This window comes from Lepidochelys kempii, chromosome 26, assembly GCF_965140285.1.
Source record: "Lepidochelys kempii isolate rLepKem1 chromosome 26, rLepKem1.hap1, whole genome shotgun sequence".
Taxonomy (NCBI): domain Eukaryota; kingdom Metazoa; phylum Chordata; order Testudines; family Cheloniidae; genus Lepidochelys; species Lepidochelys kempii.
The window spans coordinates 12,806,187-12,833,605 of NC_136405.1; the positions used below are offsets into that span (position 1 = coordinate 12,806,187).

Here is a 27,419-nt window from a genome sequence, read left to right on the forward strand (position 1 = left end):
TCAGACTCAATGAGCTGGAGCTGAGCTGAATTTTGGGTAACACAGCCAATGAAATGGATGAAATGTGGCCATTCATTAGCAGAATTTGTATTAGCCTGGCCATTACTAGCATTCAGCCTCTGTGTTTAGGAACTCGGCACTATCCCTTTTTAGACAAATGTAAACGTAGCTACTGTGAGGAATCTTTAAGGAATCTGCCTTGTATAATATTTTCTGTGACTCAATGCAAAGTTACTTAAGTACCATCTCTTCTTTCAAGCCAAGATACAAGCATTGCATGCAGATGCTAAAGTAATCTGTGGGCATGTAACCCTCTAAACTGAGGGATACAGATTATGCAGGGATCCATCCATCTCTTGTGCCAGGGCCAGAACGCTCTGGAACAACATTCCAGCACTTTTGCTGCATGGAGGACCTCATTTTGCAAGGACAAAATACGCTAAAGATTGCGACATGCTCCCTTACTGTGGCATAACATAGAAAGATTCCATGGCACTTTTCAGAGTTGCCAAACTCAAGCGTTTTTATTTGCCTTCTGGGTTTTGAGCCTTTTAGGGTGGCATCTGCACAGCGAGCAGCGGCCCGTGGCAGCAGGCCTCCAAGCGCGCATCTACAGATCCAGGCTCGTGCTAGAGTGCTAAAAATAGCCATGCAGAGATTTGGTCTCGGGCTAGAGATCAGGCTCCGAAGCCTACAGAGGGGGCGTAGCTCTTTTTAGCACCTTAGCAGGAGCCCCATGAATCTGTAGAGCCGGGCTCTGAGACTCGCTGCTCCGGAGCGCTGCTCACTGTGTAGACGCACCCTTAGAGGTCACATTTTCAAGTTTCTCTCTGCAACCGGTTTCTCTGGAAACTTACTTTTTTAAGTAAAAGCTAGCTCATCCCCTGCCTCCAGCAGCTGGCACTTTAAGGAGAAAAACACCAACTTTCTCAAGACTTACAGGACAATCTCAGGCTGTGGAGAGTTGCTTTTTGGGGCAAGAGAAATGCTAGATCCAAGTGACATCTTACCGAAATATATCCCACTCCCGGGTGCAGTATGCTCCGTTTTTCATGATGCATTAATCCAGTAACTAAAGGTCGATTATCTCGCAGTGTGTGCACATGACCTAAACTGGAGCATGTGTGAGTTTTTCTCTCCTATTGGTAGGAAAAACTCCAGGAACAGAGAAGGTGGGTGGAGAGTGGAACTAATTTTCTAACTGCACCTCCTGGGTGACCCCCTGTGGCCAGGTTTTGCACAAGAGCAGTGTGTCGGGTGTTAGTGAAGAGAATGCTGGGGGCTGGGTTACACCTCTGTCCCTCATGGAAAGCATTTTTTGATGTTTCATATTATTTTTTAAATGGTTTTCTCAAGGAAATCCAAATGTGGGTTTTGTGATTCTTCACTATGCACCATTCCTCACCTCTTGTGTTGCACCATTCCTCACCTCTGGCAGTTGTTGCAGTGTGGCTGGCAGTGTTACAATGGCTGCTTGTGGGTCAATGGAAGCAATTTCTATAAGTATCCTCTATAATCTTCTAAGATGACTGTGAGGCTTGTGAAGGTTCCATGTAAATGGAAAAATAACAATAGGCTAATGATCTATACCATTAAAGGAAATAACAGGCATGTGGTAGCTGGTATAAAACTCAAGGCTCCTACACAACCCTTGGCTTTTGTGTAGACTAGACCAGGTTGTGCAAGAATCTGTCTGCCTCACCCGCAATCACAGATTCAGGTTGTTCTGTACTTCACTCTGCAACAAACGGGCAGAGCCCTCCAGTGTGGCCTAGTGTCCAGAGCATTGGAGTGGGGGGATCTGGGGTCTATTTCTGGCTCTGCCACTGGTGTGTTGGGTGACCTTGGCCAAGTTGCTGTGCCTCAGTTTCCCCATCTGTAACATGGAGATGATACTGTGCAGTGCTTTGAGATGAGATAAAACATGCTCTAGGAGAGCTAGGTGTGTTTACTTATTATTGGAAGCCCTAGATTATCCTAAAGGCAAATCCAACCAAAAATCAAAATGCTGCCCCAGACACAACTGTGCTAAAGGGAGGCCCTGCGTGTACAGCCGGGCTCTTGGGAGTCAAGACTCCTGGAAGTCCTGATTCTCCGTGTGACCTTGGAGAAGTTGCTTCACTTCCATGTGCCTCAATTATCCCCATCTACAAAGGGGAATCAGGAATGACCAACCCCTCGGGGTGCAGGGAGGCTAAACTCCTGCTGGTTGCGAAGTGCCTTGAGCCCTTTCTGAGGAGAGGGGAGATGCTGTTGTTCCCGTCATGGCCCCCAGTGTCTCTCTCAGGAAATCCGTGTTCTCGCTGAACGAAGCAGGGCAGATGAACGGCACCGCAGGAGGAGCGGCAGGAGGGGGCGGCGGTGGTGGAGGGGGCGGCAGCGAGGATGGAGAAATGCCAGCAGTGCATGAAGCTGGAGAAGAGCTTGTCTGGACAGGCAGGTAAGCAAAGCCTCGGCCCCTGAAACCTTGCGCAGTGCACCGACGAGAGCGCCGGATGGTGCCAGCCTGGGTCCTGTGCTTCGGGGCAATATGCCCTCTCCTACAACCTCCTCTGGCCTCGCATCTTCCCTTCCCCTTCAAGGATAAATGACATTCCCCACCCCACCCCAGATACAAGCACCTCTGCCCCCCTCCCAGCACACTCCCCAACACCCCCAGTGGTGATAATGGTTCTAGTCCTCCCCTCCCAACCTGCCCTTCCCCCCAAATGTCCGTGAGGCCTCAGTCATGCTTTGATTTACACAGATCCTTACAAAGGTGAAGGCCAGAACTGATGGGTGTTGGTGCAAAAGTGCCTTTGAGTGTGCAAAATGGGGAGTTGCCCACCCAACATCTCGCATGCGTGCACAATTGCTTATGCTTGCAGCTGAACGCCAAGAAGCAAAATTTGCTTGACCTAGTCTCGTGGCTAAATGCTGCCAGGAAAAGTCAGAGCAAGTGTCAGACTAGATTCCGCCTTGGGGTCGGCGCACGCCACAGAAACATCCGTGCCTCAGAACGCAATCCCTGATGCGTACGGTTGACACGGGGCTCGTTGGTTGCTTGTGCCCTCCTCATCCGTTTGTTGCACTCACCTCTTCTCTCATGCTTAAAGTATGTCTGTATTGCAATCACAGGGTGTGTCTGCAGCTTGTGTAGCCAAAGCTGAGCGAGCTTTAATCTAGCTGGCACAGCAACTGGAACAAGAGACCTGCAGCAAAACCTGCTCCAGTGCCCAGTACTCCAAGCCCGCCTGGAACTGTGGGTATTTACTTGTGAGGCTAGTCCACTAAAGCTTGATTTAAAGCTAGCCTCAAGTAGGGCTGCATAAACAGCAGTCATCCCCTGCTATCGCACACCCTCGTGAACTCTTCGGGACGGGGCCGCGTCCTTGTTATGCATTTATACGATACCTGGTGCAGTGGGGTCCCGAGCCCAGGCACTACGGCAACGCAAATAATAACCCTAAATTGCCTAGTTCCACTGAGAGCTCATGGGATTGCCACACCTGGGACCCTGCTGCGTGTCTCCCCCAGGTTTTGCGGCGGCCTGTATTTGGATATCAAGAGGAAACTGCCCTGGTTCCCCAGTGATTTCTACGAAGGCTTTCATATCCAGTCTATCTCCGCCATCCTCTTCATTTACCTGGGCTGCATCACAAATGCCATAACATTTGGGGGGCTGCTTGGTGATGCTACAGACAACTACCAGGTAAACCAAAGAGCTGCCCAGGGAGTTCTCCTTCTCCAAAGGATTATTAGAGCTGGACCCCAGCCAGAAAGTTTGGCCGCAGATGCCCCAATGTTTGCAGGGTGGCTTTTGTTGGCACGTGCCTTAGCTGTGCTGCATGGTGAGACATTGCAGCTCCTGCCCCTTGATAACACATGGGGCAGATAGCAGGATTCACAGCAGCTGGCTATAACCCGTATGCAGGAGGCCAGGTTCCTGTGGAGCTGCAGCCAGTTCTCCTCCCTAATGTGGTAGCTAAATATCCCCGCCCTGTTGCTGTGAGATTTCCACCCCGGTGCACCTCCATGGCACAGGGCAGGACTGCGGTCCTTGGTATGAAAAGCCATTCCTAGCTAAGACTTGGACGTAACCGTCACTCAGCCTGAGGGGGCATCTTGGAGTCTGCAATCCCTCAAACTGCCACGTCTGAGCCCCACAGGTACCTCACAGTGCGACGAGTCTGTAATGAAATCGCTGCTTCTGCTAGCATTTTTCCTGCCTGTTTGTCGCACGGCACCTGTGCTCAGCGTGGTAATTCACCAACGCCCATTCAGCTTAGTATCCTCCCCAAACCGCTGACACGGGTCTTGAGGGACGGAGCGGGGATTCTTGCGCTGCCTGATTCCAGTGAGACACAAGCCGGGAAGAAAGTGCAGGAGAACTGCCGTGAGTGTGTTCTGCAGCCACGCTCTGTGATTAGACCTCCCCTCGGCACGACTCCTCTGCTGCAACCCAGTGCATGTGTCTGACCTTCTCCCCACGTTGTTTCTCTTCCCAAAGGGGGTCATGGAGAGCTTCCTCGGCACGGCAATGGCTGGCTCCCTGTTCTGCTTCTTTGCCGGGCAGCCGCTCATTATCCTGAGCAGCACAGGGCCCATCCTCATCTTCGAAAAGCTACTCTTCGACTTCAGCAAGTAGGTGGAGCTCACTGAGAATCGCGGCCCTCACAGCGGTAATGCCAAAGTGGGGAGCGGGGCACAAGAGCAGGACAGGTTCAGAGTCATGGTTGAGGCCTACATACCGTCCCTCTAGCCATGTCATTATGGCTGTGGGCAGCACTCCAGGTGGGTCTACCAGAGAGAAGAGGCCGAGAGAGCCTACTCTACAGCTCTGCGAGTCTCCCAGTGAGTACAGTTTTGAAGCAGGTGCTCAGGAGACCACTAGCAGAGCGAGTGGGGAAGGGAACACAGCTGCTGCTCCTCTGCTTTGAGCAGAGGGAGCTTCCCCCATCTTCTCCCTAACTTTTCCACAGTTCTCTCTTCGGCGGATGCTGGGGGAGCTCCCCCAGTGGGTTTGCTTACTGGGGCAGGGCATCAGCAATCGGCCCAGTCATTGGCCATCTCAGCCCAGTGGCCGAAGACTGGATGGGCCATGGAGACTGAGCTACCTCTCACCCTTGTCAGTGGCAGGTGCTGTGCTGGTTAGGGGAACGTTGGCAGGGTGGAGTGAGGAAACTCGTGCCACACCTGTCCTGTGGATGACTCTCTTGATCTCTTCTTCTTGGAGCAGAGACCCTGTCTGGGGTTCTCTGCTTGGTGTCCCCTACTGGGGTTCTTCTGTTGCACCTTTGAGTCCATCCCCATCCCTGTACCTCAGAGTTAGAGAGGAAGGATGGGGCAGTGGTTAGGGCACTAGACTGGGACTTTGGAGGCCTACGTTCAATTCCCAGCTCTGCCACAGACTATTCATATGACCTTGGGCAAGTCACATAGTCTCTGTGCTTCAGTTCCCCCTCTGAGTTGGGGATACCAGCACTGCCCTATTTCACAGGGGTGTTGCAAGAATAGATAAGGATGGAAATGGAGGCCATATAAGTACACAGACTCGGATTTGTTTCAGAGTAACAGCCGTGTTAGTCTGTCTTTTCAAAAAGAAAAGGAGTACTTGTGGCACCTTAGAGACTAACCAATTTATTTGAGCATGAGCTTTCGTGAGCTACAGACTCTGATTTCTTTTTCCAGGAGGGTGGCCATTATTATTGGGGTGAAAGGACCCCTATGGGGGGGAGCTCTTCCTTTCACTGGAGATCAGATATGGTGACACTTTCCATGAGCCCTCAGATGCCGTATCTCTCTTTCCTGAGCAGAGCTGTTGTTTTGTTCTGAACTTCTGTTGTGCACAATTCCAGAGGCAACAGCATAGACTACATGGAGTTCCGCCTGTGGATCGGCTTACATTCTGCCCTGCAGTGCCTTATCCTGGTGGCTACAGACGCCAGCTTCATTATAAAGTACATCACGCGCTTCACTGAGGAGGGGTTCTCCACCCTCATCAGCTTTATATTCATCTATGATGCTATCAAGAAGATGATCGGAGCCTTTAAGTATTACCCTATCAATGCAGACTTCAAACCAGACTACGTGACCATGTACAAATGCGAGTGCATTGCTCCTGACCCAGGTGAGTACAAGTCCTATTCCCTGTTGAAAATTTCACTGTGAAATTGCCGATTGTTTGAACCACGCAGCGGTCATGCTGAGGTCCAGTTCTTGAGAAAGAGTGTTGCACAGCTTCCTGATTGGTCCTTGCAAATTGTGGAGGGGCGGGTAGCCTTTGCTGCATGAGCTTCATTTGGTGATTTACTCCAGCAGCTTGTTTTAAATGGAAGCAGTGCTGCCTAGTTGTTGGAACACTGGGCTGGAACTTGGGAGACCTAGATTCTCTTCCCAGTTCTGTCACTGGCCTGCTGGGTGACCTTGGGCAAGTCTCTGTGCCTCAGTTTCCCCATCTGTAAAGTGTGTGTGTGTGGGGGGATGATACTGACCAGCTATGTAAAGTGCTTTGAGATCTCCTGACAATATGATTATTAAATCTTGGCCAGCTGCACTTTCAAAGAACATTCCTGGATACAAGTTTCATACCCCCACGATAGAGAGGTTATGATGGCTGTGGCAGTGTACCTGTGGGCACAGTACCTCTGGTTCCCTATAGCAGTGCTCCCAAAATGGAACAAAAACATCATCTTCTTGGCAGGCCAGCCCATCCCCGGTCACTGAGATAGTGCAGCAAAATACCTCCTCTGTAGATGGCCAGATGTGAAACCATAGGAATCAGAGATGGTGAAGACTTGTTTAGATCCAACTTCCAGACAATGCTGGATTGTTCCCAAGAGTATATTCTTGAATGGTTTTATCATCTCCAGTTGTAAGTGTGTTCAGTGACAGGACTTCCGTGGGATATTCACTAGGTTTCCACAACGCTTTTGACTGGTTCACCCCTTGGTCCTTTTCTAGAAATGCATCTGTGTAGGAGTTGGGGGTGGGGTGTTTTGTTCTGATTTTTAACAGCTACGTACGGTACTGCGCTGATTTCTACCACCACAAAGATACAAAGGGATAGGGCAATTCAAGGAAAACGACACTGGGTGAGAGGAAAACAAACTTTTTCCAGAGCCAAGATGTACCCGTTCTCTGCCAATGGCTGTATTGAAGAAGGCTGTAATTTAGGCTCATTTATATCACACCAAAACCAACCAAACAGCTTTTTATTTTTATTTCATACTCAATGTTCATATTTGCTCTTGGAAGTAAATTTCCAAATTATCCAGAATTCAGATTCACACTGAGTAGTGTAAAAGTACTTGTAGCACTCAGAAGGGAACAGAGTCCTTTATTGTCATGGTATCAGGAAATGTTTTCCCTCAGAATTGCTGATTTATTTAAGGGGAGAAAAATGCTCTTGGAGATTTTAAAATCACTATGGAAGGAGAAGGTAGAAAGGTACGACAACATCACCCACGCTCTGGAAACAGAAATGTAGAAATAAGCACTGGCCTGCAAAATAACCTCCATAGACATCTGTCTGATTGCACTTCATTACACGTTAGCCGCTTATCTGATGTGCGGGAAGTAACATGCGTCGCTTTTTTTGGTTTCTTTTCTTGACTCGTGGCCATCAACGATGGGCATTTGTGCTACTAACCAACCACAACACTGTGTGTAATGTCACCTCCAGCTCAGATACCGTGGTGATGAGCACCCTTACGGATACCTAGGCAGATCATATTGCATCGTCTCATTGTGACACAGCGGGCATGTCTACACGGCAGCCTGGGGTGTGATTTGCAGCTCCTGTAGGTGTACCTCTGGACTAGCTGTACTCTAGCTAGATCTGCGAAGCTTCTGGGTACATACACGTTGGTGCTGTCCGCATCACTATTTTTTAGCAAGCTTTTTAGGTCACTTGTTGACATATCATCCTGACATGAGGACACTGGGTTGTGAGGTTTCAGAGTAGCAGCCGTGTTAGTCTGTATCCGCAAAAAGAAAAGGAGGACTCGTGGCACCTTAGAGACTAACCCATTTATTTGAGCATCAGCTTTCATGAGCTATAGCTCACTTCATCGGATGCACGCAGTGGAAAGTACAATGGGGAGATTTTATATACACAGAGAGCATGAAACAAATGGGTGTTACCATTCACACTGTAACGAGAGTGATCAGGCTGTACCGTGATGTCACGATTTCACTTGTGAAACTGTGGACTGTGCCACCAGCCTTATGTGTGTTTTCTTTTTCTTCTTATGAAGAGTGTCAGTGTGTTGACATGTTAATTGACAATAATTATAACAATCTTGCAGCCATTCAGCTCCAAACTAAGGGCTTGACCCTGTAAGGGCTGAGCACTTGGGCCTGATCCAGTGAAAGTCTTAAGATGCACTTAAAGTTAAGCACACAAGTAGCCTGACTGAAGTCGTCAATGAAACTATGCAGATGTTTAAAGTTAAGCACATCTTTAAGTGTTCTGCTGAATTCAGCTAGAATGCTTGATACAGGCTTAAATCAATATAGGACTCTCCACTCACATTCCCCATATCTGGAGAGTCTTAGGGACTATATTTGTTTCCTTTCAAGCTAAGCAGGCAGAAACATGCTACTGACTGCTGCAAGTTCTTCCCGAGTTGTTTTGGTCTGGAAGCATCTCTACGTTTTTTTTCCCATCGGTTCATTCAGGGCTAGCCTATATTACCGCATTACGTCGGCCCAGCTGCGCCGCTGGCCACGGTGCATCTTTGCCAGATGTGCTCAACAGGAGAGCTGTCTCCTGTCAACAACATTACTCCACCTCCATGAGAGGGGCAAGCCATGTCTGCAGGAGAGCGTCTCTCGCCGACATAGTGCGGCATGGACACCGGTGTAAGTCGACTTACGTCGCTCAGAGGCTTTTTCACACGCCTGAGCGACATAACTTACATCGACTTAAGTGGTAGTGGAGACAAGCCCGCAGCGAAGACAAGAAAAAGTTCATGGACTCTTGGAATTCTTCAGTGGTGTCATTATTGTGTTTTCTCATGTTGACAGCACCCTGCTCTGCATTGCAGTGGCTGTTTTGCTTTGTGGTTAAGGCCCTATGGTCATCCTGCCAAAGCGTCTTGCTGAAACTTCAGTTTGCACCTTTGTGCTGACTGTAGAAAAAAGTAATATCCCATCTCGAAATCTGTCCGCAGTGAAGTGCATCACTGAGCATTTGTGCACAGTTTGGTTTGTTTGGTCCTTTGCCATCTTTACTCTTGTAAAATCATAGAAACTACGGACTTTGATTTCCGTATCCTCAGCCAGTGCAGGCTTGTTTCCTACAGTGTGTTCTAAAATGTCTTGGCCAAAGCTGGTAAACGGGTCTGATCCGAATATTAAATCTGCTGAGCAGTAAATGCTGCCACTGAAGCATTTAGCTGGCTTTGCTCGTGTTTAAATATTGGTTTGTTGAAGTTTTTTCCTGCATCAGTAGCAAGTAACCTTTCAGAAAGACCTGCTGTCAGCATAAGCATTCTTCCTCTTTTTTGTAGGAACATAAGAATGCCCATATACCAAACAGAACAATTGTCCATCAACCCAGGTCTCTAATATCCTATCTCTAGCATCCTTTACTAGATGCTTCAGAGGAAATTGAAAAATTCCTGGTCCAGTACACAATTGCATTCAGTCCAGTTCTGCAGAAACCCGCTGGATTGTCTCCTTGCCAGGCAGTATTTGAGCTTGGTGTAGTGGTTAGAGCAGAAAGAAAAGGAGGACTTGTGGCACCTTAGAGACTAACAAATTTATTAGAGCAGGGAACTCGGAGCTAGGACTTTTGGGTCCTATTCTTAGCTCTGCCACAGAAGTGCTGTGTGTGCATGGGCACATTACTCAGTTTACCTAATGGAGCATTGGTACTTCAAGGGTAATATACTTGGTGCACGGGGATCACTGGAGCTATGTTTCTCCATGGTGTACATGATACATCAGGTAGTCAAGGCAGCTAGTGCGAGAGGGCAAGGGAAATTTCCACAATATATATTAAAGGCCGAGTAGAGCGGTAATCCAATGGCAGGTTCCGGGAACGCGCACAGGAATGCAGGGATCGGCAGGTGCATTAAGATGCAGAACTGTTTCTGACAACTCATACAGGCAGATGGGATCCTGTTGGTTCCCACTTACAGTGTTAGAGGGGCAAAAAGAACTAGGGCCTGAGACAGTGTGTGGCCCTCTAGGGTAAAAACTATAGGAACCACCCTAGAGAAAGCTTAAGAGATTTATGTTTGGTTGTTCTAAGATAACAGTAAAGACAGACTCCAGGAAGTGGAGGAGGTAAGTTTGGACCAGGTCTGGGGTGTGCATGTCCTGTTTGCAGCAGCGTGGGAACTTGGCCTGCGGGCAATTTCCGTTTGCTACCTTGCTGACACATACCTTCACTTTCTCTAAATGGGGACAGAAAACAGCAGCTCTTTTCGTTTTGAAAAACAAACAAAATATCTTCTCTGACTTGGAATTTACGGTTTAATCTGATTGGAAACATGTTCCTGTTAACATGCAATTGGCGAGGTCACCGCAGGGATATGTACAGTGCCATCCTGAAAGATGCATGTCAAATGTTGCCTGCTGGTGTCTGCCAGTAATTCTCCACCAGAACACTGAGTACATGACACAACCATATGGAATGCAGACGGAGAGACAGAGGAAGCTAGAGAAGGCAACCAGCCCCCTTACAAGTCTCTGTCCTTTTGTTGATTTAGGAATAACATACTACCTGGTTTGGGCTACTGGCTCCTATTGCTGAGCTATAGTTCTCTGAGAAATATATGTGTTTTTACTGCCAATTCCAAGTCCTGCTAGCTACTACAGTTAGTGCAACCACTAGGTCACATACCATTTCCAGTTTCTTCCCTTCAGAATCATCCATCTGGGCTGGCTGGAAAATTTTCCATCTGAATTTTTGTCCAATGGAAAACTGGATTTTTTTGACCAAAAATGAACATTTTACCAAAAAGTGCTTATGTTTCTTGAAAAATTTCAGTTTCTCGTTGGAAAACTAAAGTCTTAACAAACACACTTTTTTCAAATTTTTTGGCCAAAATTTTATTCGTTTTCAGTTGCCAAAAACTGGGGGGAAATCAGGGTTTTTTCACGAAAAGTCAGAATTTTCTGCAGGGAAAACCCCTTCATTTTCCAACCAGCTCTTTCATGCATATCTCAGTGAATTCCCTTCCTGTTTGGAGAAACTGTCAAATATTTTAAAGCAAAAGTTTGGATTTTGTTTGAAAAAACCACAACTAATATGACTAGAAAGATTTTCAGGACACTTACATTTCAAGGAAAACAGGAGGAATTTGCATTGACCCCTTCCCCCTCATTTTGAAAGAAAGCTAACGCTCAAATAAATTGGTTAGTCTCTAAGGTGCCACAAGTACTCCTTCATCATCCTACAGTTTTAGAAACTCAAACATAAATCATCATCCTAGTGCAAATAAGACAGAAAGTGAAACTTAACATAAATATACTGAAACTGAGCAGTCTAGTTTCACTGAGTCTAAACTGAGTTGAATCCATGCAGATAAAATTCGTGAATAATGAAAAGTAAATTCATTTTTTATATTCCAGTTTTAATCACATATCACAAGATTTTTTTTACTATATTAATTTAATCTTGAAAGTGCCTCTTAAATTTCAGTCTGCATAAACGGTTCGTTTATTTAGCTCTTTTTTGCAGTGAAAATTGAGTTATTCCTGAAATTGAAAAATCGTCTGTCTTTGCAAAAATGTTGCCTATTTGTTTGGCAGGAAAATCAAGCCTCTTAAACTGGCTTAGAAATTCTAACTTTTTTCTTTTCCAGGTCTATTTTTAATCACTTTTCTTAAATCATCCCACATTTTAAAACTCTGACTAGAGAGGCTGCAATTTCTTGCTGCCAGAGGATCAAATTCTGTTCTTGGTGAAGTCACTGCATATCTGGAGTCACTCCAGAGACTTCAGTGGAGTGATTCTCATTTCAACTGATGTAAGGACCTGATGCTGTAGAAGCCTGCGGTGGTGCAGGATCAGGCCCTTCCAGAAAGCAGAATTTGACCCTTTGAGTCGTCTTTTCTGAAACAACACTTCCCACTCAGTGGCCACAGGTCTGCTAGCCTGAAAAAGTGCTTCCCCTCCCTGGGCACAGTCTGGGTGACCTTGTGAAGCATTAAATATAAAAAAGGGAAATCTGAAGAGAGGGCCCTGTCTCTGTCTGGTGCAATGCAGAGGGAGAAAAGGACTGTTTCAAAAAAGAAATGGACTATCGTGTGCAAAGTTAACACAAAAATATTCCCAAAACAATGGTGAACTTTTCCAGTTTGATTAAATGTTGCATATACACGCAACTTTCTGCACAAATTTGCTAACACTTTCTTTTCCGTACATTGCTGAGCAATACCCAAATGGAAGGCATCAGTAGACAGAGGCAAGAGCCGTGGAAGCTGAAATCCACTAGTGAGCCAAAGGACAGTTGTGGCCGTGCAGGCTTGCCCCGTGCAATGCCGGAGACTTCACTCAGTTCTGACTGGGAAAAACTCCAAGCATGGAGTTACATTGGTTTAAAATCAGTGTGAGAACAGAATCAGGTCCTTCATCTCTAGGGATGATTTGCTAGCATAGTCTCCATGGCTCATTTGACTTCTGAGATGGCCCGTCTATTACAACCAGTTGTAATGGGGGGTTAGTGGGTTCCCGCAAACTGCTCTGAAACCCACACATTTCACATGTGTTTCCTGTGAACACCATCTGGGATCCAGGTTTGAACTAGAGGGAACTAAATCAACTCGTCTGATTTCTGAGGACATTAGCACAAAAGAATGTTTCTTTTTGGCTTCATCATCATCATCTTTTTAGCAGGATGGTCTCCTGTAGTAATAGCTTCCTTTGAACCCAAACCCATATCGGGGTGTAGTGACAGGTGAACTATACAGAAGCGCGTGGGAGTCACAGGGCACTTTCTGCCTTTGGACTGTGTCTAAACAACATGATCTAGCCCACGGAGACTGAATTACTCTCACACCTAGAAGCAGTCCCTCAGGACAGAGTTTGAGGCATGTTGGCCAAGTCTGTGTGGACAGCTAACCTTCTTTTCATCCATGCAGTATCTGTTCTGTGGACAAAGGATTTCAGTCTCCAGAGCTGTCAAGCTGGCATCTTTTTACCATCACTGAGTTAATTTAAAAATAAAATGTATTTTAAGTGACTTAAATCTGAGCTGAGCAAATCAAAACCACACGTATCTCCTTTGTTACACGCAAACCCCGAAGTCCACATGGAAACCCCATTCTCCTCTAGAAGTTTTTCTACGCTGTAAACCCTCAATCTCCTCCCAACAGCAGCAACGCTTAGACTTGATCTTTCACCCGGGTTGCTCTGGGCATCTAATAAAGTGGTCTCCGATTTGGACATTTCACTCTTCCAGATATTGAGAGTGTGTTAATCTCCTTTTGGTCCTTTTATTTATTTTTGTTAGTTTTGATTTTTGACTATTGTAACTGATTTGTACCATATTTGTCTCTGCTGCACACATCTATTTGGCTGCTTTCAATCTCAAGTGAGTATCGCTTTATAAATATTAAAATTATTTAATATTTGATACTCTTACCCTTTTGTTTTATTTTTATTTTTTTAATGTTTCCTACTTTTATCTCGAGTCCAATATATCCATTTGTGTAAAGCACTTTTATGGGCCTTCTCAGAAAAATACAGCCAATGCTACAGTATTCTTTAAGATGGGCAATGAACAATTTAAAGCAGTAGAAATTGCAAATATGTCTGGTTCTGGAAAAGCTAAAGGTTATCGAAAGAAACCTTTAACATTGTAAAGTCTGGAGTTAATCGAACCAAAAGTCACATTAGTTCAGTTTTCCCTTCCTTTTTCTCTGGTGGTGGAGTATTGTTTTGGTAGCACCAGGGGCTCTGATTCTAACCCAGCAATCACTTCTCCTTCATTAATTATCCTGTGTAGTTCATCGGGGAAAGGAATGACAGTATCTTGAGGCAGGACGTTAGATGTTATGTGTTTGCCACCTTCAGAATTATAGAAATGTTGGGCTGGAAGGGACCTCAAGAGGTCATCTGTGCGGTCCCTTGAGCTGAGGCAGGACCAAGTCAACTTTCGACCATCCCTGACAGGTGTTTGTCTAACCAGTTCTTAAAGACCTCCACTGATGGGGATTCCATGACCTCCCTTGGAAGCCTATTCCAGTAGCTAACTCTCCTTATAGTTAAACAGTTTTTCCTAATACCTAATCTAAATCTCCCTTGCGACAGATTAAGCCCATTACTCTTCATTCTGCCTGCAGTGGTCATGGAGAACAACTGATCACTGCCCTCTTTATAGCAACCTTTAACATAGATGAAGAATTGTTAACTGGATTGGGCGGCCCATGGAGACTACAGCTCCCATGATGAATCCATGCCTGCCAAAAGAAACCTCATGACTTTAACAAGTTCATCTGCAGCAGTGGGAAAATTAGGTTCAAAACCCATGTAAATTATGCATAGGGTTTTTTTTTTTCCAGTAAATTCATCCTTCTGCAGGGTATTCTTTAAGCAGAATGGAAAAGTCACTTTGGAAAGTCACTTAATCTCTCTGTGCTTCAGTTTCCCTATCTGTACAATGGGTGGAATAATACCAACATACCAAGAATGTTGCCACTTAGTTAAGCCCTTTAAAATCCTCCAGCAAAAGGCTCCAGAGAAGTGCTTTAAGTACCATCCTTAGTGCTGTGGTTTGGTTTTTCTCCATTTGGGTTTCCAAGTGTGAGAGAGTGCATTCTCTCGCCATCCATTTTCTCCTTGAAAAGGGCTGGATGGGGTTAGAGAGGGGAAGCCTCTTTCTTGCAGCGAGAATCCAGGATGGCAACAGAAGAGATTCACCCTAGATGAGAGGTGACCTGTTGAGCAAAAGCAGCTTCTGGAGAGAGAAGGGTTTCTTTTTCCCCAGCTTGTTTCTAAAAAGGTGGGCCCCAGTGGATCTCTCCAAACGCCACAACGTTCTTACAGAAGAAGTGACCCTCTAAGAATGAGGGTAAGACCTGCTCCAGGAGAAAGAGACATTGGGTTCTCTCCAGTGCCCCCTCCCCCAGGAATGGCAATTCTTTCAGATGGACATCTTACCTTTCAAACTATGATCCCCTGCCCCATACCACATACAGAAAAGCGAAGGCTTTGAAGAAGGAACCACATCTGCGTCATGCGTTCTCTGAATTGGTGGTAAGCACAACAGTATATGTTATAATGGCAGAGAACACAATGAACAACTGAGGGGACATTCAGCGAGCTGGAAGAGGGTGGCAGGGGGCATGGCTTGATTTGATTCGGGGGAGGGCTCCCATTGGTATATATCCCTGGAAGCTATCCAAAAAACCAAAATGGGTTCTGTGTATTTATATGGCCACTCTTTTCTTTAGGCTGAGAGGCAGTGCTTCTGACCGTGGCCTAGGTAGCAGCCGAATGTGGTCCATGGATCAAATGTGGTCATTTAAAGTGGAGGGGAAGCCCATTGACACCACAAATCCCAAGATGCCTGGGAGCTGAGTTGGAGGTCATGTGACCTAAGATGAAGTGTTGCACCATGGGACCTGTAGTCTCCATGGGCTGCCCCTCCTCGGATAACTGAAGGAAGGTAGGTTTCAGAGTAACAGCCGTGTTAGTCTGTATTCGCAAAAAGAAAAGGAGGACTTGTGGCACCTTAGAGACTAACCAATTTATTTGAGCATAAGCTTTCGTGAGCTACAGCTCACTTCATCAGATGCATATCGTGGAAACTGCAGCAGACTTTATATATACACAGAGAATATGAAACAAAACCTCCTCCCACCCCACTGTCCTGCTGGTAATAGCTTATCTAAAGTGATCATTAGGTGGGCCATTTCCAGCACAAATCCAGGTTTTCTCACCCTCCACCCCCCCACACAGATTCACTCTCCTGCTGGTGATAGCCCATCCAAAGTGACAACTCTTTACACAATGTGCATGACAATCAAGTTGGGCTATTTCCTGCACAAATCCAGGTTTTCTCACATCCCCCCCACCCCCATACACACACAAACTCACGCTCCTGCTGGTAATAGCTCATCCAAACTGACCACTCTTCAAGTTTAAATCCAAGTTAAACCAGAACATCTGGGGGGGGGGTAGGAAAAAACAAGAGGAAACAGGCTACCTTGCATAATGACTTAGCCACTCCCAGTCTCTATTTAAGCCTAAATTAATAGTATCCAATTTGCAAATGAATTCCAATTCAGCAGTTTCTCGCTGGAGTCTGGATTTGAAGTTTTTTTGTTTTAAGATAGCGACCTTCATGTCTGTGATTGCGTGACCAGAGAGATTGAAGTGTTCTCCGACTGGTTTATGAATGTTATAATTCTTGACATCTGATTTGTGTCCATTTATTCTTTTACGTAGAGACTGTCCAGTTTGACCAATGTACATGGCAGAGGGGCATTGCTGGCACATGATGGCATATATCACATTGGTGGATGTGCAGGTGAACGAGCCTCTGATAGTGTGGCTGATGTTATTAGGCCCTGTGATGGTGTCCCCTGAATAGATATGTGGGCACAATTGGCAACGGGCTTTGTTGCAAGGATAAGTTCCTGGGTTAGTGGTTCTGTTGTGTGGTATGTGGTTGTTGGTGAGTATTTGCTTCAGGTTGGGGGGCTGTCTATAGGCAAGGACTGGCCTGTCTCCCAAGATTTGTGAGAGTGTTGGGTCATCCTTCAGGATAGGTTGTAGATCCTTAATAATGCGTTGGAGGGGTTTTAGTTGGGGGCTGAAGGTGACGGCTAGTGGCGTTCTGTTATTTTCTTTGTTAGGCCTGTTCTGTAGTAGGTAACTTCTGGGAACTCTTCTGGCTCTATCAATCTGTTTCTTTACTTCTGCAGGTGGGTATTGTAGTTGTAAGAAAGCTTGACAGAGATCTTGTAGGTGTTTGTCTCTGTCTGAGGGGTTGGAGCAAATGCGGTTGTATCGCAGAGCTTGGCTGTAGACGATGGATCGTGTGGTGTGGTCAGGGTGAAAGCTGGAGGCATGCAGGTAGGAATAGCGGTCAGTAGGTTTCCGGTATAGGGTGGTGTTTATGTGACCATTGTTTATTAGCACTGTAGTGTCCAGGAAGTGGATCTCTTGTGTGGACTGGACCAGGCTGAGGTTGGTGGTGGGATGGAAATTGTTGAAATCATGGTGGAATTCCTCAAGGGCTTCTTTTCCATGGGTCCAGATGATGAAGATGTCATCAATATAGCGCAAGTAGAGTAGGGGCTTTAGGGGATGAGAGCTGAGGAAGCGTTGTTCTAAATCAGCCATAAAAACGTTGGCATACTGTGGGGCCATGCGGGTACCCATAGCAGTGCCGCTGATCTGAAGGTATACATTGTCCCCAAATGTGAAGTAGTTATGGGTAAGGACAAAGTCACAGAGTTCAGCCACCAGGTTAGCCGTGACATTATTGGGGATAGTGTTCTTGACGGCTTGTAGTCCATCTTTGTGTGGAATGTTGGTTTAACTTGGATTTAAACTTGAAGAGTGGTCAGTTTGGATGAGCTATTACCAGCAGGAGAGTGAGTTTGTGTGTGTATGGGGGTGGGGGGGATGTGAGAAAACCTGGATTTGTGCAGGAAATAGCCCAACTTGATTGTCATGCACATTGTGTAAAGAGTTGTCACTTTGGATGGGCTATCACCAGCAGGAGAGTGAATTTGTGTGTGGGGGGGTGGAGGGTGAGAGAACCTGGATTTGTGCTGGAAATGGCCCACCTAATGATCACTTTAGATAAGCTATTACCAGCAGGACAGTGGGGTGGGAATAGGTATTGTTTCATATTCTCTGTGTATATATAAAGTCTGCTGCAGTTTCCACGATATGCATCTGATGAAGTGAGCTGTAGCTCACGAAAGCTCATGCTCAAATAAATTGGTTAGTCTCTAAGGTGCCACAAGTCCTCCTTTTCTTCTTGAAGGAAGGTACAATCAATGTTCTTACAATTAAGTGCATCTCTCAGGCTCCTGGCAAGTTGCTAATGCAGCCCTCGGGGGTTATTTTCTGGTCTAAATGGAAGGCCACACACCGTATTAATCAGGGAGAAGTCGCTGCTGGAGTTAGAACCAGGGTTTACACTCTAGCTCCCAAAATCTGTGTTCTGCCCTTCGTGCTGGGTTTCACTCCTGGATTCCATCCCCCTCCCTTCCCAACAGGTCTGTAATAATGTGCTTATCCTGGATTTCATTACATTCTTTCCCTTCCGTGTAGACAGAACTGTCTAAATGGCCCATAGCTGTGTGCGCCGCTAGGTAACCCTTGCTGGGAACTGAACGCAGAGTTTTTTGCTCTCTCCTGGGAATGGAAGGGCGGTTACTGGTTCGAGCCAGCAGGGTCCGCTAGGCTTAAACAGGATTTCCATGCTGGGTTGAACTTGACTATTTGTTTTCATATATATAAAACCTTAATAACAAACCCCTTTTCTGCAGTGAATACAACATTGTTCAATGCTTCAGCTCCGCTGGCACCAAACAACACTAACATTTCTGTGGTAAGTAGTTTTGTTTTATGTATATTCAAGTAGGGGGTAGCCAAGCCCTCTGGATCCTTTCTTAGCCCAGAAAGAAAGGAAGTGGGACACATGGGGATCCACCGGTTAAATCAGTCACTCAGTCTTCTTCCAGGGATGCTATCAAAGCCTACAGCGATCTCTTTAGAAATCAACTTTTTAGTTATATGACTTGCCAACCAAATGAATTAAATCACGGCATGGAATCAACGTTCGGCTTTGGGGAAGGAGCGGAATGGGAACTGTGTGTCTGTTCCTTCTAGTTGCAATGGCCTGGCAACATCCCCTTCACGTGCCCAACCAGAATATTATAAACCACCAAAGAACAGACTGCAGGCAAAGAATCCATAGCAGTGCACGCTGGGTTAGTTTAATCTCCCCTATGTGTGCCGTGCAGGCATAATCAGTCAAGCACTTATAATGCATGTACCTCACCACTGAATGTAAGGCCTCTCTATGCGCCTAGTTCCACTGGCTTATTTAAGCCAGCGCAAACCTCTGTGTGGACACGCTTATTTCCATTTAAGAGCAGTTTATTTCAGTTGAATTTAAAGCTGTTCCTAGCTGACTTAATTGAAATTGAAGAGCCTGGTTTAAGCTGAAAAAAGACCCTCCACAGCGGTTTACCTCAATTTAAAATCACACTTTCAGTTAAACCAGTGAAACTGTGTGCTGCGGCTTAAGGAGCTCCCAACCACCTGGGACATGCACCAGAGCAAGGGTTTGTCTACGCACGGGTTATTCAGGAGTAGCTATTAGACTTTAAATTCACACCCTTCCTTAGTCCTAGTTAACTTTCAAGTGTAGACAAGCCCTTAGAAAAGTTGCACCAGTTTAGGGCTTGTCTACACTCACAAGTTAGAATAAGTAGAGAATCCAAGACCATGGAACAGATAGTTACTTTTATATTGGTGTGTATTTTACACTAGCCAAGATACAAACAATGGTCATGACTTTCAGAAGTTGTGAGTAATCCTGGGTGCCCCAGCTTGTGGGTGCCCAACTTGAGACATCTTAAAGAAGTCTGACATTCACAGGCAGGAGCTGAGCACTTTCCAAATATCAGGCCCTTTTTAGTGGTCTCAAATTGGGGAATCCAAAAATCACTCGGCACTTTTTGAAAATATTTTCATATCTCGGCACCAGACAAGCACTGAATGCCTCATTATTAAGAGACATGGTTCTTATCTGGTTTAATTCCACTGAAGTTTAATGTCATGAAAGTGGTCACCCTTAACAACTTGACAATTTTGCCATTGAATAAAGGGATATTGTTACTTCTATTTACAGTTATCCTTATACTTACTGTAGGAAATACATTGAATACTACAAATTCTGAGCCAAGTTCTTACGGGTGACTATGATTATAGAATCATAGAATATCAGGGTTGGAAGGGACCTCAGGGGGTCATCTAGTCCAGCCCCCTGCTCAAAGCAGGACCGATCCCCAATTAAATCATCCCAGCCAGGGCTTTGTCAAGCCTGACCTTAAAAACTTCTAAGGAAGGAGATTCCACCACCTCCTTAGGAAACACATTCCAGTGTTTCATCACCCTCCTAGTGAAAAAGTTTTTCCTAATATCCAACCTAAATCTCCCCCACTGCAACTTGAGACCATTACTCCTTGTCCTGTCATCTGCTACCATTGAGAACAGTCTAGATCCATCCTCTTTGGAACCCCCTTTCAGGCGGTTGAAAGCAGCTATCAAATCCCCCCTCATTCTTCTCTTCTGTAGACTAAACATCCCCAGTTCCCTCAGCCTCTCCTCATAACTGATGTGTTCCAGTCCCCTAAGCATTTTTGTTGCCTTCCGCTGCTCTGTGATGCGTTGCTCTGTATATTTTATAGAGCACTTTAACTTTCCCCAGAATTGTAGTGGCGCTCCTAAGCAGTGCCATGTGACTAATTGCATTTGCCTGCACACGAGAATTGCTCAATGTATTAATAAGTATTTTGGTTTATTCTCTTCAACATTTCGATTCCAAGTACAATGCTATTAACGTAACAGCTCTGGACTGGACCCAGCTGAGTAAGAAGGAATGTCTAAAGTATGGCGGAAGCCTAGTAGGGAAATCCTGTAAATTTGTTCCTGACTTAGCCCTCATGTCCTTCATCCTCTTCTTTGGGACTTATTCCATGACTGTAACGCTGAAGAAATTTAAGTTCAGTCGCTACTTTCCTACAAAGGTAAGAAAAAATACAAAGCCCATGAAACCCATCTGTAGTTCAGTTTCCACCAAAACCTGTAAGCTGGTCCCTTTCGGAGTGACACGGGGAACTTGAAATACAGATCATGGCTTCCAGTCCTGCATTTGGATCTGCATGGACAGATTCTTATGCCTGGGTGTTGTCCCATCAAAGTCAGAGGGCTTCTCTACAGGCACAAAGGCCGACCCGGTCAGATCTAATTGCAGGATCAGGGTCTTATTGAAGCAATGTGCAGGTCAGAGAGGGGAGGGGAGAATATGAAAAAGAAGTAGAAGCATGCAAGATTTCTAGTTTGGGTGTTTGGGGTTGGTTTTGTTTTTGTTTTTTTTATTATGAACATCTCTTTAGCTTGCCCCATGATTTGTAATTAGACACCTGTTCAAAGGAAATTAATTTTATTTTATAGAAATCCATGCAAACATTTTCATATTAGCTTTTATCCTTCCCTTCCACACACTTTATTTTACAGCAACAAAATTCTGAGCTTAACCTATCCAGCAGGTGTCCTTTAGATTATTAAAAATGAAAGAATGTAAAAATCCAGTATGCTGCTTGCTATGGATGTTCTTTGTTGGGTTTTGCATTTCACCTACTTTGGACAATGAAAATCTGTGAAGTCAGTTTTGCTTTTATTTATGGTCCATTTCACTTTTGGATGTAGCAATGTTGGTCTGCAAACACTGCATACTGCTTTCATTAGGATGCCTTTTTTGAGTTGTGGGAACATTTTTATTAGTGATAGCTTTCATAATGGCAAGTTTTTAACATTTAAAATTCAGGATCAATTTAAGATGCCCACATACATTTCACTTCCCATTTCTGTGAAGTCTGCGTCTCTCTAAAAGATTCTTGAACTTTTTCTATGCATACAATTCATTTACAAGTAGCAGAATCCGAGCCACCAAGAGCTGATATTTCTGCCAACTGCAGAATTACGAGGAATAGAGCCATGTTTCTGAGTTTATTTTTTCTACATCTGACAAGTGAACGTTCTTGAAACTTTGCATTAACTTGCTGGAAAACTACAAGTTGCTGCCATTTAAAAACCCTCTTCCAGATTTCAATTGAGGATTTGATGTTTTAATAAAGCAATGTGCCAATATTGCCAACCTGAAAACATAAGCTTTTTTTTTTAACTGTTTTGTTTTAATTTGCCTTCTGATTTGTGAGCTTTTAAGCTGCGCTTGGTCACATTTCCAAGCTTTTCTCCACAACCAGAAGGACTAGGAACATTTAAATGAAAGCTGAGAGTTTCACATATTCACATGACTCCAGGAGCTTGGGATTTAATAAAACCAGCATGTATTGTGAGACGAGCAATAAAATCACGAAAACTGGTAATGCTGATGTGGATGCTCTGACTTACACCAGTGCAAATCAAAAGTAACTCCTTTGACATCAACAGAGTTATACCTGTATGAGAAGGAGATCAGGCATGTGTGTCTCTTAATGTCCCTGTGGTGTACTGCATGCTTGGAGATCTGTAAACCACCCTGTTTAACCAGCCTTTCCCTCCCAACCCCATCTGCCTCTAGGTCAGGGCCTTCATTGCTGATTTTTCCATTGTCTTCTCCATTCTGCTGTTCTGTGGAATAGATGCCTGGTTTGGCCTGGACACTCCAAAGCTGCATGTTCCCAGTATAATTAAGGTTTGAATGTAGCAGTTTTGAAGTTCTTTCCTCTCCTGATTTCTGTCCCTTCCAATTCCTTTCAGCTAACCCTTGAGACTGTCCTTCCAACAGCTACATTAGGAATGGGATGAAAGGGATTCAGTTTCCAAAACACTTTATTGGCTGATCCGATTTTTCAGTGGCGAAATTATTGGCAAAAATATTTCTTGAGCACCCCGTCTCCCCCAGCCATCAAATTTATGGACATTGAACATCCAGCCTCAGTGATATATGTGCAAACATCACATAGAAGGAAGTTTATCCCCTGGCACACAATATACATTGATTAGAGCAGGGGATGGGAAGGATGGGTCAGTGGTTAAGGAGCCAGGATGGGATTAGACCTGTGGTCAATTCCCTGCTCTGCCACAGACTTTTTATGTGACCTTGGGCAAGTCACTTAGCCTCTCTGTGCCTCAGTTTCCCCTCTGTAATATGGGGATAATAGCATCCCCATTAAAGAATGGAAGGTGCTCACAAGGTAACAGTGTCCATATGAGTACCTTAGGTAGATATTAATCATTCACTCGGAAATGACTCCAACTCCAGCTGATGCAAGCTGATACTGATCTCAGTAGATACCCATTCCATTTCTCTGTTGAAATGAATCGGCTAACACTGCGTCTCACACAAATTATTTTCATTCTCTGATTAATGCTCGAACTCTGCCACTTTTCTGCCTTTTCTTTGTGTTTGATTTGTGCTCTCTCTCTCTCTCTGTAGCTACGCAAACTTATTAGTGACTTCTCTATCTTCATGTCCATACTAATGTTCGTTGGTCTCGATGTATTGTTTGGACTGAATACTCCTAAACTGCAAGTGCCTACCGATTTTAAGGTAAAATCACTAGCGTCCCTTTCGAAGTATTCAGCTCTCTCTGACAAGATGCATATTGTTACAAATCTGCGGCTGTGTTAGGATGTCACAGTTAGTTATTATTGCTGTTAATTATTTTATGAGCATAGCGCCCGGGGGGGGGGGGGGAGGAGAGTGGAAGGAACTGTCCTGTTCAGGGCACCATCTTGCTAGGTGTTGTACAAACACAGAACAAAGGCACTGTCCCTGCCCCAAAGAGCTTACGCTCGAAGGGTATGTCTACGCTATGGAGACTATCGGGGTACAGCTAGGTCGCCGAAGCTATGCCTCTCTAACCCCTTAAAGAAAAGGAGGACTTGTGACAGGGATAGCTCAGTGGTTTGAGCATTGGCCTGCTAACCCCAGGGTTGTGAGTTCAATCCTTGAGGGGGCCATTTAGGGATCTGGGGCAAAAATTGGGGATTGGCCCTGCTTTGAGCAGGGGGTTGGACTAGATGACCTCCTGAGGTCCCTTCCAACCCTGATATTCTATGATTCACAAGTACCTTAGAGACTAACCAATTTATTTGAGCATAAGCTTTCGTGAGCTACAGCTCACTTCATCGGATGCATTCAGTGGAAAATACAGTGAGGAGATTTATATACACACAGAACATGAAAAAATGGGTGGTGTTATACACCCCTGATGGATGTAGCTATGTTGACCTCACTTTTAAGTGTAGACCAAGCCTAAGTATAAAGCTATGTCTACACTACAGACTTCTGTCGGGCAGGGATGTGAAGAGGTGTGATTCCGGACCGACAGGGTAGTGCTGGCAAAAGCCACTAGTGTAGACACTGCACTTTTACCACTCTAGCTTGTTTCATTCGTGTGAGGTGGTCTAACAATGCCAGTCCAGAGCACAGCTTTGCTGACCTAAGCAGTGTCTGTCCCAGGAGTGCTTTGCCCATATGGCATACCAGTATTCTTACACCAGGAAAGTGCTCCTAGTGTAGACGTGGCATGTCGGGGCTAGTCAATGCTACACAGACTAGAGCTCACACACCTAACCAACATAGCTATGCTGCTAAAACTTTGTCGTGTAGACCGGGCCATGCAGTAGACAGATAGGGGAGCACGAGAAGCAATGAGACAATGCTTGTGACTATGTTCTGCACCAGGGTTGTTCAGAAAACCATGCTGAAATGGGGACAGAATGCCCGCAGCACTTCTGGCTGCCAAAGCCCAGACCCCTAGCACTTGAGCTAAAGGAGGATCCCTTGAATGTTAGTGGCACAGTGCCTGTGGCTATGACCCACATTTGAGCAATTCTAATTCCATCCAGTAGGGGGAAGTGATGTGCATACCTGCTAGCCAGTTCACCACGCTGTGATTGTGGGTCAGAATGGTTATCCAGTGGTTCAGGAGGGTGGTGGTCAGTTCCCAATGCGGATTAGGTTCCGATTGTCCTGGAACAAGATTACGCTCACAACAGACTCCGGTTTTTGTATTCTTCCAAGATTTCATACAAATTTGCCCAAATGCAATGGCATTTTCTTGAAATGTAATTTTTATGACCCAGAATCAGAATGCAGCATGCAATAACCCTTGCCTTGCTCTATGTTTTTAGCCCACTCGCTTAGATCGAGGATGGTTTGTGTTCCCGTTCGGTAAGAATCCATGGTGGATCTACTTGGCCAGCGCCCTTCCAGCTCTGCTGGTTACCATCTTGATCTTCATGGACCAGCAAATCACAGCCGTCATAGTCAATAGGAAGGAGCACAAACTGAGGGTATGGCTTTTAATGGTATCTGGAACTGGTGTAAACCTATTCAACAAACCATAGAACAGACAGAAATGGGGCCATCTTCTACCCTTGATTACACATGTGCTTCAACAGAAGTAACTGGGCACATGTAAGGGTAGAATTTGGTGCTCTATGGACATTGGAATCAATGCTTACCTCTCCGTTTGTTCATATGAGGTGAGCTTAGCCCCTGGACAGGACTATGCTAGTCAAAATAGGGTCTAGGTGGGATTCAAGAGGTTCATGAATGCTGTGCTGCTCTTTAAGTGTGGTGTGTCCTGGTGCCTTCTAAAGTGTGTTCTCTAGAGAAATGACTCTTAAATCTTGGAGCAATCTAGACAGACGATTGGGATTTGGGGTCTGAGCTCTGCTTTGTGCAGATTATGAAAGGGTGAACTAGCAAGGTCCTACTACAACAGAATTCCAGCGTAGCACCCACCATATGGCCACTAAAATTATGGCTGTTTTGTTTACCTCTTGGATCTTAATGCCAGGGATTAGCTGCAAAAAACGAGCTCTTTAATTATCAAGATAATAAGGTATGGGAGGGATATAAACCAAACTCTAACAGAAGGTCAGGGACGCAACTGCAAATGATTCCATAATTGTCCACGCAGAGCTGTCTTACACCTTCCTCTGAAGCAGCGGATACTGCCCCACTGTCAGAGACAGGATGCTGGGCAATGTGGACTGCTGGTTTGATCCAGTCTGGCAGTTAGAGAATCAGCTCTTTGGGGCAGGCGCTATCTTATTGTTCTGTTTGTATAGTGCCTGGCACAGCGGGGTCCATGCCTTGGGTTCCTAGGAGCTGCAGGAATAGAAATAAATCGTAATTCCTGTCTTCTCCTCAAACTGGTTCTATTTTCAGGTGCAAAACCCTTACATTTCATTGGGGTGTTTTGGTGAAATTAGAGCACTTCTGAAATGTCAAGGGAGAAAAGCTCAGTCTCTGTAGTTCTTTAGACAGGGATGTTCAAAGGCACTGAAGGGAGTTTGGTCTCCAACTTCCACTGAAACTCAATGGGAGGTGGGTGCCAAGTTCCCTTGCTCTCCTCTTGAAAATCCCCCCCTTGGGAGCGGTGTTAAACATTTCACACTCTGGAGCAGAGAGGATGGGGTCAGGCCCCCGTTGCCTAACCAGAAACCTGCTCTGTTGCAGAAAGCGGCAGGCTATCACCTGGACTTGTTCTGGGTAGGGGTCCTGATGGCCGTGTGCTCGTTCATGGGGCTGCCTTGGTATGTGGCGGCCACGGTCATTTCCATAGCCCACATCGACAGCTTAAAGATGGAGACGGAGACCAGCGCGCCAGGGGAGCAGCCCCAGTTCCTGGGAGTGAGGTGAGGGCTCTCACAAGGCCATGCCACTATCCGTTCATATCCAAGTCTAGCGTGCAGCTACCTTGGTTTGGAGAGCGGAGGCCGAGGGCGCCACGAAGCAGCATGCAGGTCGGGTAGGTTGTAATCCCGGCATGCTTCTAGCTACAGAAATGGGAGCCACGTTTCCAGCACCTCAAGTTAGTTGTTATGGGCTATTCCCCAGAAGAGCTGTATTTTGCACCACCTCATTGCAGGGCAGTAAATTTTGGGCGCCTGCAAAGCGATTCCATTAAGGGCCTCTGGGTGCAATGGGCAGGGTGCTGCATGCAAACCCTTTTCCTCCCCACCTGTCTCAAATCTCTTTGCAGGAGGGGCAGACCTAAGTAACAGACCAGATTCTCCCCTGCCCTTTGTGCCTTTTGTAGCTACTGACTCGCATGCACAGCGGCTGTAAAACACCCCCAGAACAGAGCTCTCTGTGCTGGTGCTCGTGTGTGTGGAATCCACTTCTTGCTCACTTTGCACCGGGGTAAATTGAGGTGTAAGGCGTGTGGAGAATCGGGTCCAGAGGCTGGGCTGTGTTGGCAGTGTGTGTGGAGGAAGATGGGGGATAGCGTCCGGGGTTCAGCCAAATTAAAATGGAAACCCCCTAATTCCCAAGCGCTCTCCATGACATCCAGCTCCTGCCCTGGACCGCATGGACCATGAGCAGGAAACTCTCACACTAGTATTTCAGCCTATCCCTGGTGGGGTCCCCAAGCATCTGGTCTCTCCCTGTAGCTTCAGGTCTGGCAGCAATACCCCAACAGCTCCTGTCTGGCTGAGAGTAGATGTGTCACGATGGAGCATGGCAGAGGGAAAGACCCGGGATATACTGTGTGCCAGAGTGCACAAGGGGTTAAGTGCAGTGTGAGCCAAAGACACTGTCACAGATGTGGAGCCCTGCAGCTCTAGCAGCAAAATCAGGAGAGGCCCAGGGTTGGCTGAATTTTGTCAGATTTACCAAAGGACGCAAGCCCCTTCTTCAAAAGGAGGCGAAATCTCATCGAAAGTCAGTGGGACATCAGGGCTTTCGCTCTTTGAGCTAAACTCC

At 45.8% G+C, this 27,419-nt stretch overlaps 1 protein-coding gene across 10 annotated transcripts in view; it reads left to right on the forward strand.

Annotated features, from left to right (window-relative positions):
* Window positions 1–27,419, forward strand: part of SLC4A5 (solute carrier family 4 member 5) — a 126,911-nt gene that overhangs the window by 74,450 nt on the left and 25,042 nt on the right. For 4 of the 10 annotated variants that reach the window (XM_073325092.2, XM_073325093.2, XM_073325098.2 and 1 more), the window contains exons 13-22: window positions 2,288–2,440; window positions 3,517–3,691; window positions 4,490–4,623; window positions 5,838–6,109; window positions 18,448–18,509; window positions 20,515–20,715; window positions 22,272–22,385; window positions 23,130–23,243; window positions 24,833–24,994; window positions 26,169–26,347. In XM_073325092.2, the coding sequence (XP_073181193.1) occupies window positions 2,288–2,440; window positions 3,517–3,691; window positions 4,490–4,623; window positions 5,838–6,109; window positions 18,448–18,509; window positions 20,515–20,715; window positions 22,272–22,385; window positions 23,130–23,243; window positions 24,833–24,994; window positions 26,169–26,347 (1,566 nt within the window). The remainder of the gene's footprint in view (window positions 1–2,287; window positions 2,441–3,516; window positions 3,692–4,489; window positions 4,624–5,837; window positions 6,110–18,447; window positions 18,510–20,514; window positions 20,716–22,271; window positions 22,386–23,129; window positions 23,244–24,832; window positions 24,995–26,168; window positions 26,348–27,419) is intronic. The other 6 variants (XM_073325096.2, XM_073325097.2, XM_073325100.2 and 3 more) reach the window with 3 other exon arrangements.